The sequence below is a fragment of the Macrobrachium nipponense genome, chromosome 16, assembly GCF_015104395.2.
Source record: "Macrobrachium nipponense isolate FS-2020 chromosome 16, ASM1510439v2, whole genome shotgun sequence".
Taxonomy (NCBI): domain Eukaryota; kingdom Metazoa; phylum Arthropoda; class Malacostraca; order Decapoda; family Palaemonidae; genus Macrobrachium; species Macrobrachium nipponense.
The window spans coordinates 4,850,069-4,864,784 of NC_087209.1; the positions used below are offsets into that span (position 1 = coordinate 4,850,069).

Genomic DNA, 14,716 nt, shown 5'->3' on the forward strand with positions numbered 1-14,716 from the left:
TTGCCAAACATGCAGGATTTGACAGGGGCCCTTCATGGGGCGAAGGTCTTCACAAAAATGGACCTCTTAAAATCCTATTTCCAGGTTCCAGTGCACCCCGAGGATGTCCCCAAGACTGCCATCATCACGCCTTTTGGCTCCTTCGTTTTCCATTACTCAACCTTCGGCCTGAGGAATGCAGGGGCCACCTTCCAGCGCCTGATGGACAGCATCCTGGGGGACCTGCCCTTCTGCGTCTGCTACGTCGACGATATCTTGATTTTTTCCAGGTCCTTGGAGGAGCACCTACATCACGTCCGAGCGGTCCTGAAGCGCCTGCAGGAAAACGGGCTGGTCGTCCGTTTCGACAAATGCACCTTCGGCGCCGAGAAGGTGGACTTCCTCGGACACGAGATCTCCGCGACGGGCGTGCGCCCCATGGCCTCGAAGGTAGGCGGTGGTGCAGAAGTTCCCAACAACCAACCACGGTCAAGTCCCTGCAGGAGTTCATCGGTAATGGTCAATTACTACCGCCGATTCATCCCCGCCGCCGCCCGCACCATGTCTCCTCTAACACAGGTCCTGAAGGGGAAACCAAAGGCCCTAACGTGGGAGGCCGAACAAGAGAAGGCTTTCAACGAGGACGAAGAGGGCCCTCGCCAGAGCGGCGACATTATGCCACCAAGACCCTGCTGCACCTTTACGCCTCACCACCGACGCCAGCAACGTCGCCTGCGGGGCTGTCCTCGAGCAGGTGGTCCAGGGCGAGCCCCAGCCACTCGCCTTCTACAGCAAAAAACTATCAGCCGCCGAGACGAGGTACAGCACGTTCGACCGCGAACTCCTGGCAGTGTACCAAGCAGTGCGACATTTCCGCTAACCTCCTCGAGGGCTCCCCCTTTACGATCAGGACGGACCACCTCCCTTTGGTACACGCCTTCACCAAGGCGGGCGACGCTTGGTCAGCGAGACAACAGAGGCACCTAGCAGCCATCGCAGAGTTCGGTTGCACCATCCAGTACGTGCCTGGCGAGAAGAACCCCGTGGCAGACGCCCTATCGAGGATAGAAATCAACGCCGTGCGTCTCGGGGTCGACTACGAAGACCTCGCCCAGGGAACAGGCTGCCGACCCGGAGACTGCCGCGTACCGCACTGCTATCACCGCCCTCAAGTGGGAAGACGTGCCTTTCGGACCCGCAGGCATGACACTCCTCTGCGACATCAGCAGGCGGGCGCCCGCGCCCGCTGATCCAGCCTCCCGAAGGAAAGCCGTGTTCGACGTCATACACGGACTCTCGCACCCCTCGGGCCGGACGACGGTGCGCCTCCTGACGGAGAAGTTCGTCTGGCATGGAATTCGGAAGGACTCCCTCGAGTGGGCCAGGACCTGCGTGCCTTGCCAAACTAGCAAAATCAGTCGGCACACGGAATCAGGCGTGGGGAAATTTCCGCAGCCGAAACGAAGATTCGGACCACATCCACATAGACGTCGTTGGCCCCCTGCCCCCGTCGGAAGGCGCCAGGTACCTCCTGACGGTAATCGATCGCTCCACCAGATGGCCCGAGGCAACGCCGATGTCGGAGGCGACCACGAAAGCATGTGCCGAAGCACTCCTCGCCAGCTGGATCAGTCGATTCGGAGTGCCAGACGAAATCACGACAGACCGCGGACCAGTTTTCCTGTCGGAGTTGTGGACTGCCCTGGCCCGCCTAATGGGAACGTCGCTACATGCCACCACCGCCTACAACCCAGCAGCTAACGGCATGATGGAGAGAGTCCACCGTTCGATCAAGGCTTCCCTGATGGCGCGCTGCACCGACGAAAATTGGAAGAGCCAACTACCGTGGGTCCTCCTCGGTCTCAGGACTGCCCCGCGGGCAAACGGCGAGGCATCACCCGCGGAGAAGGTATACGGGGAGCCATTAACAGTCCCTGGCGAGTTCTTCCCGACCAATGCCGACGACGCTGACGTCTCCATCGCCAGGCTTCGGGAATCCGCCGGGAAGTTCACGCCCTGCGTAAAAACCTTCTCCGACAGAACCAAACGTTTCCTCCCGAAGGCCCTATCATCGTGCAAGCACGTCTTCGTCAGGGACGACGCCCGCCGCCCGCCTCTAACGAGACCCTACCGCGGTCCCCTTCCCGCGTCCTACGACGCACTGACAAGGCATATCTCTTATCCATCAACGGTCGCGAGGACTGGGTCACAATCGATCGCCTGAAACCAGCCTTCATCATGGACGAGGACCTCGCAGACGCGGATTCCACAGGGCGCCTCAATCTTCCTCGGAAAAAAGCGACTCCTTCGATCGCCAAACCTCCTAGCCGTAGGGCCGCGGCCAGCCCTCGAAAGACGGTCGAACCCCCGAGGATCACCTCAGGGGAGGCATCCCGTCCCCGAAAACCCGAGGATCTACCACAACAACTAATATCACGCACCCGAGGGCGCCTCCGCCGTCCAGCTCGCTTCCGCGAGTGACTACCCGAAGTACAAAGAAGTCAGCCAACAATCATACCTAATTATTGTCTTAGGGGGGAGTATTTGTAAGGACAACGCTTATTCATAATTTTCTCTGTATATAATTCATCATTCGCGTTGTTCTTACTTCCCCTGAGAGAGCATTCAGCGGGCTTTCCGTCAGTGTATAAAGCTTGTATAACCACATATTGTGTACTTTTATATTTTGTATTTTATGTCTCTCAAGAAACACAAATCGGGTCTCGCCGACCCACTTTTACTCTCTCGCGGGTCGGTGACCATTTCATTTTCCGTCCGCCATGCTTGTATATTTATATTTCACCTTGACTGTAATAAAAAGTCAGTACACTTCTACCTGCCTCTTTGTCCACCTCTCACACTGCTGTCTCTCTCTTCAGGTATATGAATGAGAAAAGTTTACAGAAAAGGTGGTATTTATACCGAGAGATCCGTCCACAAGTAAGCCAATTTAGGTCACCCCCGCTGATAACCTAAATTGGCTTACTTGTGGACAGATCTCTCGGTATAAATACCGCCTTTTCTGTAAACTTTTCTCATTCATATACCTGTAGAGAGAGACAGCAGTCTCTGAAATATAGTACTTTCCTCTCTATATTTTGGTGTTTTTATGGGCTCCTTTTATTAGATATATATATATATATATATATATATATATATATATATATATATATATATATATATATATATATATATATATATATATAGTATGTATATGTATATATATATATATATATATATATATATATATATATATATATATATATATATATATATATATATATATATATATATATATATATATATATATATATATATATATATATATATATATATATATATATATATATATATATATATATATATATATATATATATATATATATATATATATATATATATATATAAATAAATGAAGTTATATGCCATGAAGGGAAAATAAACAACGGAGTATCCGCGAGATCTTTTGACGTTCAAACGTCCTTTACTTAGCAGATGAACTGACATACATGAGAAAATGACTATACATGAAAGGTCATAAATTTCAATATTAGCCGTGGCCTGTTTCATTTAGACCCTTGTATTTGTAACATGTTTAAGAATGACCTCAAAGATATAATTACAGACTTAAATAAAAATTAGTTGCCTTAGAGATATTTTCGTTGTATGTGTACGTTTAATATGTATTGTGAATATGTTTTTTGTTTACCAAAGTTCTGAATAGCTGTCACCTATAATAATCTTTTAATTTTCTTGCCCTTGTGTCTGAGCAGTTTGTCTTAAACTTTTAATTGTAACTATGTTTTTGCTTGTTTGGGAGGATTACTCATCTTCCAGGTGTGTCGGATTCTAGGTACCAATCTCTTTATAATCCCTATCTGTCAGTTTTACGACCTTTCGTGTATCGTCATTTTCTCATGTATGTCAGTTCATCTGCTTAAGTAAAGGACGTTTGAACGTCGAAAGATCTCGCGGATACGCCATTGTTTAATTTCCCTTCGTGGCATATGACTTTATTTATGGATTTATCACGTTCCTAACTTTTGTGATTCAGTTATACATATATATATTGAATTTATTTATTTACTAAGGGAAATTAAATCATGTTCTAAGTTTACTCACAAACTGTTGTTGATGACAAGGACTGTGTATGCTGGTTCATTAGACCTGAAAGGTTGAAACAAAATCAGTGTTATTTGAATATCATTTTGTAATTCCCAATAACTCTAGAATATTGTAAAGTTCTTAAACACTAAGTTGTTTATCCTATCTTGTAGTTAGTCTATGGTTTGTGCCATTTTTAACCCAGGATGATGATGGTATCAATGTCAAAAGTGTAAATTTTAGTTATTGTGAATCGATAATTTAAAATGTTCATTTAATACCAAATGTTTCTTAAATATGTACATGTTGATAAATTATATTCAGGCTTTAGCCAGGTTGCCATAGAATAGAAATAAGAAAAACTAAAGCTTTTTTTTTTTTTTTTTTTTTTTTTTTTTTTTTTTTTTTTTTTTAGTTGAAGGAAAATGCCTAACATTCTAGCACAAAGGAATGTTGTATTAAGAATCTGCTAAGGTGAGCTTCATGTTTCCCTACAGTTTGCTTAGTTATAAAGTATACTTCATAAAATTATGTTCCGTATCCTTGTATTACTCCAGGACCCTTGCATGACCATATGAACCGTATGCTGACATGTTGCCTCAGGTTTTTTGGCTCACATTTTTTTTTATTCAAAGGTTGGTGGATTAGTAGGGTAGGCAGTCCAGGGCTGTGCTCTAACTTTGGCCCAATGAAACAGAGAAAAATAAAGAATGATTTACCCTGAAGGAAACAAGAGCTCTGGTTCTAAAGGGAAGGAAAGTCACATGAATTATTGGAAACAAAACAAGATAAATAGTAAAAATAATTGATAGTACATAGTAGTAGAGGGAAGAGAACAGTCACCCAACTGTGGAGTCAAAGGAAAACCAATACCGCAGAATCGATTCCACAGAAATAATGCTGGGAGAACGATCTTGAAGCCATTGAAATGGAAGAATAGAAGAACATCTAACTTGCTGTAGTTACAGAGAACTTAAAAGGAATGAGAAACATACACCATCAGTGTAAAATGGGGTTAAACATTTCTTCAAAAATAAAAGGAAAGGGCCAGAGTTATGAGAGTATTTACCCTACGCCTTTCTGTCTTGGAAGTAGATTTCATAATCTTAACAGCCAAAGTACAATGTTTTGTGTTTCATATTTATAGAAAAATATATACTGCAGCATAAAAGTTTATGTAATCGATATCTTTAGTGTCTTAATTTTGTATATGTGTACGGACTTGCTCATTTATTGTTGGTTTTAAAATTAAGCAATAGCTTTGCTTACCTTTAATGTATGTATCCCATGCCAGGTTTGTTGCTGCTAAATCTGCTAGTAGCTCGTCGAGGTTCAGGCTTGCATCAAGCTTTAGTGTACCAAGAAAAAAATATATTACACATTTACTGTTGGCAAATAATTTTGAACTCAATTTTTATAGAATAGTTTATGCTTTCTCACATCCTAAGGAACATTTAGTCAGGTTTAAATCCAGTGGGGATTCTTAAGGGACAAAATTTGATCAGGATAGTGAGATATGCTGTAATTACAGTTACGTATTTGTCAGTAGATGAAAGAGACAGAAAAATAGCAAAGGAAACTGACAAGGAATTACAGACTGCACGATTTAGTAAAAACAACTTTTTTTAATAGTTCATACTAAAAGATTTATACTAACTTTGAAATTGTACTGGAATCCAGTTGAGCTATTCATGTGGAACATGTATGAGAGCTTCTCTGCCAGACACTCACTAGTTTCAATCAGGTTTTTGTCTCTTTTCATCTCCAGTTTCTGTGCACCATTGAATTTCATCCCTGCAATGATTGTTGAATGGTTATTCATTAATTCATACATGATATACTTAGTACTTTTCTTAGGTGAGATTAGAGTACTGTACTATTTCGCAGTATTGTGTTTATGCATATTGAAGCATATCAGATCTGTCTTCAAGGGAAGCAATCAGTGATAATTCTTTAGTACCAAGTGGACACTTCACAACTTACCTGTGGTGTCAAAGCCATGCAAGAGCTCGTGGGCGATCATGTGTCCTATTCCAGCATAATTGATGTAGGCAGGGGCACCCTCATAGAAGTATGGTGGTGACATAGCTCCATGTGGAATTACTAGTTAAACACCAAAGAAACTCAGTATTATTAGATGGAAGTTCTCTCCATTTATGTTTTTTATTATTTGATATCAGTAATATAGTAAATATAATATTATCAGTATGTACTAGAACTTTACTTACAGAATTTATTGAGACCATAAGATGTAACTCCTGTGTTTCTGTATGGGAACTGCAGGAAACTCCACCTTTTGAAAATTAATTATGTTATTAGTATTTTGCTTCCAAGGCTGTTTCATAGCACAAATTGAAATAACAAAAATCTCTGAAATTGTTTTAAAACAATTGCAAGTATTCTTATAAATCCAACACTATACATACTCTATTTTTTCCATGTGTCAATCCGCCTGTGGTGTTTCACATGGTAACACTGCATCCCGGGCTTTAAATAGTTTTACTATGTGTAAGTTTTAGGTAAATAAAAGGATATCTGTGTGTACATTTGCAACTGAAAAGTGTTTTAATAATTTACTGTATGCGAATAACACCAGTAATATTCGAAATAAGATATTATTTAAAGCCCAGGACACAGTGTTACCATGCGCTAACACAACTGGCGGATGGACAGATGGAAAAAAACAGAGTATAATTAGCATTTTGTTCATCAGTTTTGTTCCTTTGTTAAGACTTTCTAATGGATATACGTACTGTAGTACGTATATGCATTACAAAGTATATAGTAGCATGCACTAGAAGTATTGTTTAGACTTACAGTGCTCTGTTGTCACTTGTTTCCTCTTTGAAGGTGTTGTAGAGTCTTTCCCTGTAGTTTTTCATGAGATTCACATAGTTCCCAAGGAAGTCATTCTCAGTTAAATCCATCTGCGAAGAAAAAAAATCTCTGCCAATTAATCTCTAAAATGTTATATGAAGGCTTTCCTTAATCTTAAATCATTTTCTGATTTTTGAAAACATACAAATGCAATTTCAATTCCAGTTAGACAAAAGGGCCCATTGAAAAATTGTGTTTTTTTTTTCTTTTTGCAAAGTTGTTAGAGCGAGTTATGAATGAATACTGTAATATACTGCATTAAGTTTATTAAGATGCCCAGAATACTAAAACTGGATGTTTTATTATAGTCCTGATGTAATTTGTCAATTTGGTTGAATTTTTAGCTATTATTTTTGTTGAAAGGATATCAGATCAGTAGAAATTCTTACAATGTACCTTGATTTTGCTCTTATTTAGTCTTCATAATTCTGTATTATACATCATCTCATACTGTATAGTACATTATATCCTTCATTATCAAAGGAGAAAATGTTTCACTGAAATATTGGAAATATTTTGACCAAGCTGAGATTTGCCAGTTGTAAAGTCTCACCTTGACATCATTCTTATTCTTCTGAAGTGCAGTTTTGGCTTCCTCTAGGGTAGCAATTTCTCCAGTCATCTTTTCCAGCTTTTCCATGAAATCATGGCGGGACCTCAGCGCTGAGCTTCCTACCTGGGCTTCCATAATCTCCAATGTGAGGTTAATCATGTGGTTCATCTGCAATAGTATTCATCAGTGAACGATAAGACATATGGAATGTACTGGTAATCTTATTTTTGTAAGTCAAATCTGTACCTTACTTTACTCAAGAATTATGGAAGATAATTAGTGAAATAGTGTACTACAGTGTGTCACAGATTTACAGTGCTTTTTCAGTGCCATCAACTGCATTTTAAAGTGATGTTGAAGCGCTAACTGCAAGCATAGCATCAAGTTAACAGCATTACTGTAATGTGATGTAACATCAAGTTACAGCACCAAATATTAATTTAAGGTCCAATAACGGCAAGACACCGACTTAGGCCAGAAATCAACTTATAGCGTGGATGCAGGAACGGATATCGTGCCGTAAGTCAAGGACCTACTGTTCGTCAATTACAGCTGTTAGGAAACTATTGATACCTGATTCTCCAGTATATTTCTTTCTGGCAGATTCTTGAGGTAGAGGATTGAAACATAGTCATCCATAAGGTTGGTAACTCCGTTGAAACAGTAGTCTGAACTTCCAGCTGGTTTACCAAGTGGACTGACCAAGTCGTCGTATAAGTGTTCCATCCACAGTAACAACACAATGTTTTGCATGAGTGGTTCTTGACTGGAATAATCAAAGTTTGTTACTAACTGAAAAATAATAGTATTTGTGGATTGTACTTTGTTATACCTATTAAAAACCTATACCATTACTTTGCGAGAATAGAATTGCACTTACATATTTTTTTATATGCTAAATATTCATACATTATACATAAAATCTGTAATCACTTTCATTGTCATTTCCATGTCAGCTTTTTAAGAGGTTTGATGTTATTTATATGAACCTCTCCATTATTTTTGTATCTGATGCACTATGCACTTGCACTCCTCATTGGTCTAAGTCTTCATCTGTGACCTTTTCCATAATTTTCTAGTCTTTGCCTGAATCCTTTTTTTTCTGTAAATATCTTGACTCCTACTTTCTTTATTTCTGTTATTTCCATACATGTTACATTTCTGACTACCTTTTTCCAATCCTTTTCTTTAAATGTCCACTCATGTCAGTTTTGAGATTTCACTAGACAACACATCTCGACGTAATGTCCTCATTTTAATATGTTCCTCCCACTGATCTAGCCACGAGTCCTAGCATTCCCTCCACGCTAAGTTTATAAATACACTTTGATGAGTTATGCCTGCAATATCATACATGGATGTTTGCATGAGTGCTAGTGTTGTATATAAACAGTTTTCCTATATTTGGAAGCATTTAATTCAGTAAAACTGTTTACATACAACACTAGCACTCATGCAAACATCCATGTATGATATTGCAGGCATAACTCATCAAAGTGTATTTATAAACTTAGCGTGGAGGGAATGCTAGGACTCGTGGCTAGATCAGTGGGAGGAACATATTAAAATGAGGACATTACGTCGAGATGTGTTGTCTAGTGAAATCTCAAAACTGACATGAGTGGACCTATAAAGAAAAGGAGTGGGAACAGTTAGTCAGAAATGTAACATGTATGGAAATAACAGAAATAAAGAAAGTAGGACAGTCAAGAAATTTACAGAAAAAAAGGATGCAGGCAAGGACTAGAAAATGATGGAAAAGGGCACAGATGAAAACTTAAACCAATGAGGAGTCCAAGTGCATAAGATACAAAGTAATGGAGGGGATTCATATAAATAACGCCAAACCTCTTAAAAAGTTATTACAGATTTTATGTTTATGTACTATTTGAATATTTAGCATATAGTAAAAATATATAAGTGCAATTCTATACTCTTAAAATAATGGTTTAGGTTTTTAATAGGTACAGTATAACAAATCACAATCCTAACATATACTATTATTTTTCTTTAACATTGCACCTGCAAGAAAAGGACCATACATAGAAAAAGTATAACATCAGCCAAATTTTTCATTTATTGGAAAAGTAAATATTCAGTGAAAGAACAAAAGCAATAGGCTCTTCATTTTAGCCCACAGCTGATACTTACCCGTCGTACATGTCATAAATGATTCCAAACAGCTTCGCGAATACATCCGTGAAGTAGACTTGTATTTTGAATTGCTCTGGATTGCTTATTTTATATCCCAGTAGAGTTTCAATAAACTTTTGCATTTTGAACTGAAGAAAAGATGAAAATGTTTGGAGGTTTTGATATTTTAACATATACAGGCAGTCCCTGGGTGTCGGGAAGGCGGGTGGGGTGGGGGTTTGCGTTCTTGGTGGGGTGCCGATAAATGAAAACCGCCATTCAGTGAAACTGTAATTTAAGGGGGCCGATAACCAGTTAATGGCTCTGATATCTGGTTAATCGCACCCCGGTTAGGTATGTTATGGCCCCATTACGGGCTGCTCGGTGAGCAAGAGTCCCTGCTGACACAAGGTCAGCTTAATCAAAAACAACATATGGCACCATAATTATATTAGGTAACCAGACTCGGTGCCTTATGGCATTATAAATTACCGATTTTATGGTGCTAGACAAGCCCCATAAAACTGGATAAGTGCCTCAGTGGCATGGTCGATACAGTGTTGGTGTCCCACCTTGGTGGTCGCGAATTCGCTTCTCGGCCATTCCATTGAGGGGTGAGAGATGTGTATTTCTGGGTTAGAAGTTCACTCTCGACGCGGTTCGGAAGTCACATAAAGCCACTGGTTCCATGCAACGTAAAAACACCATACAAGCAAACAAACAAAAAACATAAAACCGGATCGCCATTAACCGAATCTGCCAATAACCAGGGACTGCCCATATATATATACACACACACACACATATATATGTACATAATTATAATTGTACGTAGATTCATTAATATACAATTGGAAAAGATATGAGAAACTAGTGATGATAGTTAAAGTTCAAACATATCATAACAGTAGTAAGAATAAAAGCAATGATGCTTCATAAAACTATACTATTGCAGAACATATGCAAGTATAGACTTCAATAAAAACATTTTATATATCATTTGTATCAGCATCTACAGGAGATAGCATAAAACTGCATGTGATAGCATGATCATTTCTTCTATGACTAGGAAGTTTTAAGGGAAAGGCAGCTGACATTGAGCCATAATCATTAGTTTACTGGGGAATGTTATGGGTATGGTAGTGTCTTCAAGATTCCATACATATGGTACTTTTTCAAAGCTTGTTTTTTTATGTCTTTCATGTTTTGACTAATTTTTGTAAGTATAAAATATAAAAATGTAAAATGATAAAACAGGGATATAAAATTCATCAGTATCCTATTCTAAGGACAAAAATATGGTGACAGTGGACTAATTAAAAGATGTGACTACAACCATCATTAAGTCAGGATAAACTTAACTGTTAGAAAAATGATGGGTACGTATTTTGATTTGGTATCATACAGTAAATAAACTCATACTAACTGGCATCTCTCCAAAGGCCTTTCCTTCATCAATCTCGGTCAGCGAGAATTCATCATACTCTTTGTTGAGGACTGTCTTCCTGATCTCAGGTATAGACGGAGTCACCTGAAAGAAACCAGGGGAAAGATTTTGGTAAGGCTGGTCAATCGTCACTTTAACAGAAAGATAAATGTCAAGGGTTTGAATCCAGGGGGCATCTTCCAGAACACGCTTTTGTCTTCTTAACTGGATACTTGGTCTGGTTGGTAGCCTTTGTCTTGAGTGAGTTCCATGAAGCTCTTTTGAAGCTAGCTGTGATTTTTAGCTCTTTTGAATGTACTACCTACCAAAGTTAGCAAGCAACCCTTATGAGCCTTAAACTCACTTTTCTTGCTCTCCTCAACCAATTCCTGCTACTGGTCATACAGCCTAAGTGCTCTTTCAAGCAAACCTTTACCACTAGTGGGATATGTTGCTCCAACATATTCTTGTTATACACTTTACGTACTTCTATCACTTCTTTTGTGTTTGACTTATCAATTATTGGGGTAAGTATGGCTGCTTTATGGGGATACCCTCTTTTTTCTGAGATTATTATCATCGTTATTTAATATTCATGTTAAGAAGGTTTTAGTCATAACCCTGTGAGTAATGAGGTTATTGCATTCATTTGTGAGACCACAGTATATTTTTGTGAATATTCCATGTCATTCGTTAAAGAACATGTAACTTATTTAAGCTCGTTTTGCTGGGTGGTTTTGTAAGTCAGGTATAAAGGGCCAAAATACTCACCTTTGCAAACTTCCCCAGCATAATATCAAGCTCCTGCCTGGCTTCGCTCTTCACTTGTTCACGTATGGTAGAATTTTCAATGAAGCCAAGAAGGTTAAGCTCCTTAATACTCCTTTCTATGTGCTGCATTCTAACTTGCAAACCAAATCCCAGCTTCTGGAAAAGGAAGAGATATCATAAGAACTCCACAGTTTCTGGCAGAGTAGTAACCAAGAAAACACCAGAATTTATGCAGTAGCATAAAGAAAGGAAAGTTTATGTAGAAAATCCCTCTTGATACAATTATTCTTTATTTTTATTTATGTTTATCATTGATTGTTTTGTTAAATTTTTTATGTAAAGGTATAATTTCTACTACCTTCCTGCTTGCATGCCAAAATAATTTACCCTTTACAATTATTGTCTGTGCCATTTTACTAATTATAAAGGAAAGTATATGCTGTATAGTACTGGATGTAATTTGTAAATTTAGCTGAAAATCAAATTGCCACTCATTCTTTCTGTAAATGAATTATTGCTGTGAAACATGTCAATAGCGTATTTCATTGTTCACAGGGAAAGTGGAATGTTAATACTATGTGTACTACTGTATTTAATTTGTGAAGCTTGAAATGCAACATTGCTCTTGTAAATATTGTTTTAGAGAAGCTTCTGAAATTGTGTTTGCTATTCGCTAATTTGAAATGGTCAAGTTACTTGGGTACATATCTGATAGATTGGTACTGTGATGGATGTGTCAATATGAGACTAGCAAACATTTGCAGTGTTTGGTGTTGGGCTGTCACTAAGAAAATCAACATAAATATTAAAACATGAGAGCATACGTAGATGTAATCATGCAGCCAAGATCACAGATATGATTGACAGAGTGTACAAAATGAAAGGGGGAACACTTGCTAGGTATCCTGGGTATGCTTTAAAATTACGTATATACTGTTCATCTTACCGTGCAATTTGCGTAATCTTCGTAGTGTAAATTGACGTCAAAAGGAATCCCTTCCAGTTTTGCCTCTTCTGCTTTCTTCTTATATGCAGCAAAGCAGACAAACTTGGCTCTGTCATTCGTGAAGGGTGATGTGAATGATGGCAGAACCATCTTTAAACTAAACTCAGACTTGTTGTGATTACTAACGTCAATAATGATGTCAAAGAATGGTGCACTGGAAAGAAAAAGAGTCAGGTTAGAGTCAATGTTGTAGTGTACTGAAATAACTTAAACTTTTTGTTACCAGGTAATCTTTTGGTTTGGAGCATATTTTGTTATTAAAGCCTTTCTTGAACTAGAAAGCACTGAAACCAAACATTGAGCATACATGAGAAAAATACAGATTTCACTGGAAACAGAAAGGATAAACTTCACTGCTTGATCACAGTACATACAAGTGTCTCTTCATCATTTCAGCCAGTGCTTTCCCGAGGTCAAATTCTTCTGGTTGGCCGGGGTTTGCTCTTTTATAAAGGGTATTAGTCATTGGGTTAAACTGATATCCAAGTTCCTCGAAGACTTTCTTGACTTGAATGAGACGTTGAGAATTGTTGACGCTACTGTAATTCAAACAAGAGTCATACATGACGTAAAGGTCCTTCAGTTCTTCATCCTCCCTGTCACCATAGGTCAGTGCCTCTGCGGAGGAAAAATTAAGGGACTATTAGTCTCTTGAAAACATGTAAATGTTGAGGTCATAGTATAGGAAGTAAAGGGAGTACGTGAATCATTAGAAATGAAACTAGTGAAAAGAATAAACTGAATACTCTTGCATAGATCTGTGGGCAACCTGAGCTGCTATCTACTGTGTTGGCAAAACTTGCAGATTAATTCTAATGAAACAGTAATTAGCAAGACTTTACATAGGAGGTTGAATGTAATTATATAATGTTAACAATTTTTTAGGTCTAATCATTTTCTGAAAGTGTTTGTAGTACTAAGATGTTGCAATCAAAACACTAAATATGTTTAATCTGATTCTTCATGGATAAGTCTTCTGGAAAGGCATTGACCTCTTAAGGAAGCAGATTTACCATGTGTTCAGTGATAGTGCTATGGATTGGTACATTTAGTACTTAATCACCTTAAGTATACCAGAAAACTTGCAATAATTAAATAGTTTCTTTTTTATGTAACTTGCCTTTCATGATGATATCAGCGAAAACCTGCGGATTCTCTGGTTTCAAGAATGGGTCGTCCAGTATCCCTCCACAAGCATATTGGTAGAAGTCCTTCATGAGAGACAGATTAAGAGGGAATTACAGGAGAGATACTAAAAGATTAAAAGATAAAAAGTATAAAAAACTACAGTATGACATTTTTTTTTACATGCTTATTATACTTATTTTATGTACTCCTTAGGCAGTGTCTCGTCTTGAACAATTACAGAGGGTTTTCTTTAAAGACAACTAATTTGATTGTCTTCCATCTTATGATTGCCATGATATATGTGTGTGTGTGTGTCTGTGTGTGTGTGTGTGTTATATGAACATCTTTTGTAAAGAACAATGCATAGACTTCCAATACTCTTCTGGAACATTCTGAATTACTAAAAGACAACAAACTGGACTGTTCAGTAGTAGTAAATATGGATTTCATGCTATTATGCTGCAGTAAAAGATGTAGGCATACTATTAGTAAAGATCTTTTATAATAAAACATGAATGTCTTGAAGGCAATAATATACGTATGAGTTTAGAAGCTTAGGTTCCCTATGTAATTGAAAGTGCATGTATTGATGGACAGGACAGTAAGAGGATCACTGTGAAATGGTGTTATTTGAGGAATTACATTTTGCCGTCAGAATATTTTTTTTTCTTCATCACAAACCCATTACTTATAACATTCCCCATTTATGTGTCAGATGAAATTCCAGACACTTCAGTCT

The 14,716-nt window shown here is 38.6% G+C and overlaps 2 protein-coding genes across 3 annotated transcripts in view; one reads left to right on the forward strand and one right to left on the reverse strand.

Moving 5' to 3' along the window:
- Positions 1–14,716, forward strand: part of LOC135195553 (E3 ubiquitin-protein ligase RNF181-like) — a 60,052-nt gene that overhangs the window by 16,960 nt on the left and 28,376 nt on the right. The window lies entirely within an intron of this gene.
- The window catches only part of LOC135195548 (membrane metallo-endopeptidase-like 1), a 38,485-nt gene that overhangs the window by 7,451 nt on the left and 16,318 nt on the right, over positions 1–14,716 (reverse strand). Inside the window, exons 5-18 of the mRNA XM_064221805.1 lie at positions 13,970–14,060; positions 13,224–13,467; positions 12,790–13,003; positions 11,844–11,999; positions 11,073–11,177; positions 9,665–9,795; positions 8,087–8,279; positions 7,514–7,681; positions 6,901–7,010; positions 6,312–6,376; positions 6,067–6,186; positions 5,741–5,877; positions 5,353–5,431; positions 4,102–4,146 (exon numbers count right to left, since the gene is read on the reverse strand). Coding sequence (XP_064077875.1) covers positions 4,102–4,146; positions 5,353–5,431; positions 5,741–5,877; positions 6,067–6,186; positions 6,312–6,376; positions 6,901–7,010; positions 7,514–7,681; positions 8,087–8,279; positions 9,665–9,795; positions 11,073–11,177; positions 11,844–11,999; positions 12,790–13,003; positions 13,224–13,467; positions 13,970–14,060 — 1,858 coding nt within the window. The remainder of the gene's footprint in view (positions 1–4,101; positions 4,147–5,352; positions 5,432–5,740; positions 5,878–6,066; positions 6,187–6,311; positions 6,377–6,900; positions 7,011–7,513; positions 7,682–8,086; positions 8,280–9,664; positions 9,796–11,072; positions 11,178–11,843; positions 12,000–12,789; positions 13,004–13,223; positions 13,468–13,969; positions 14,061–14,716) is intronic.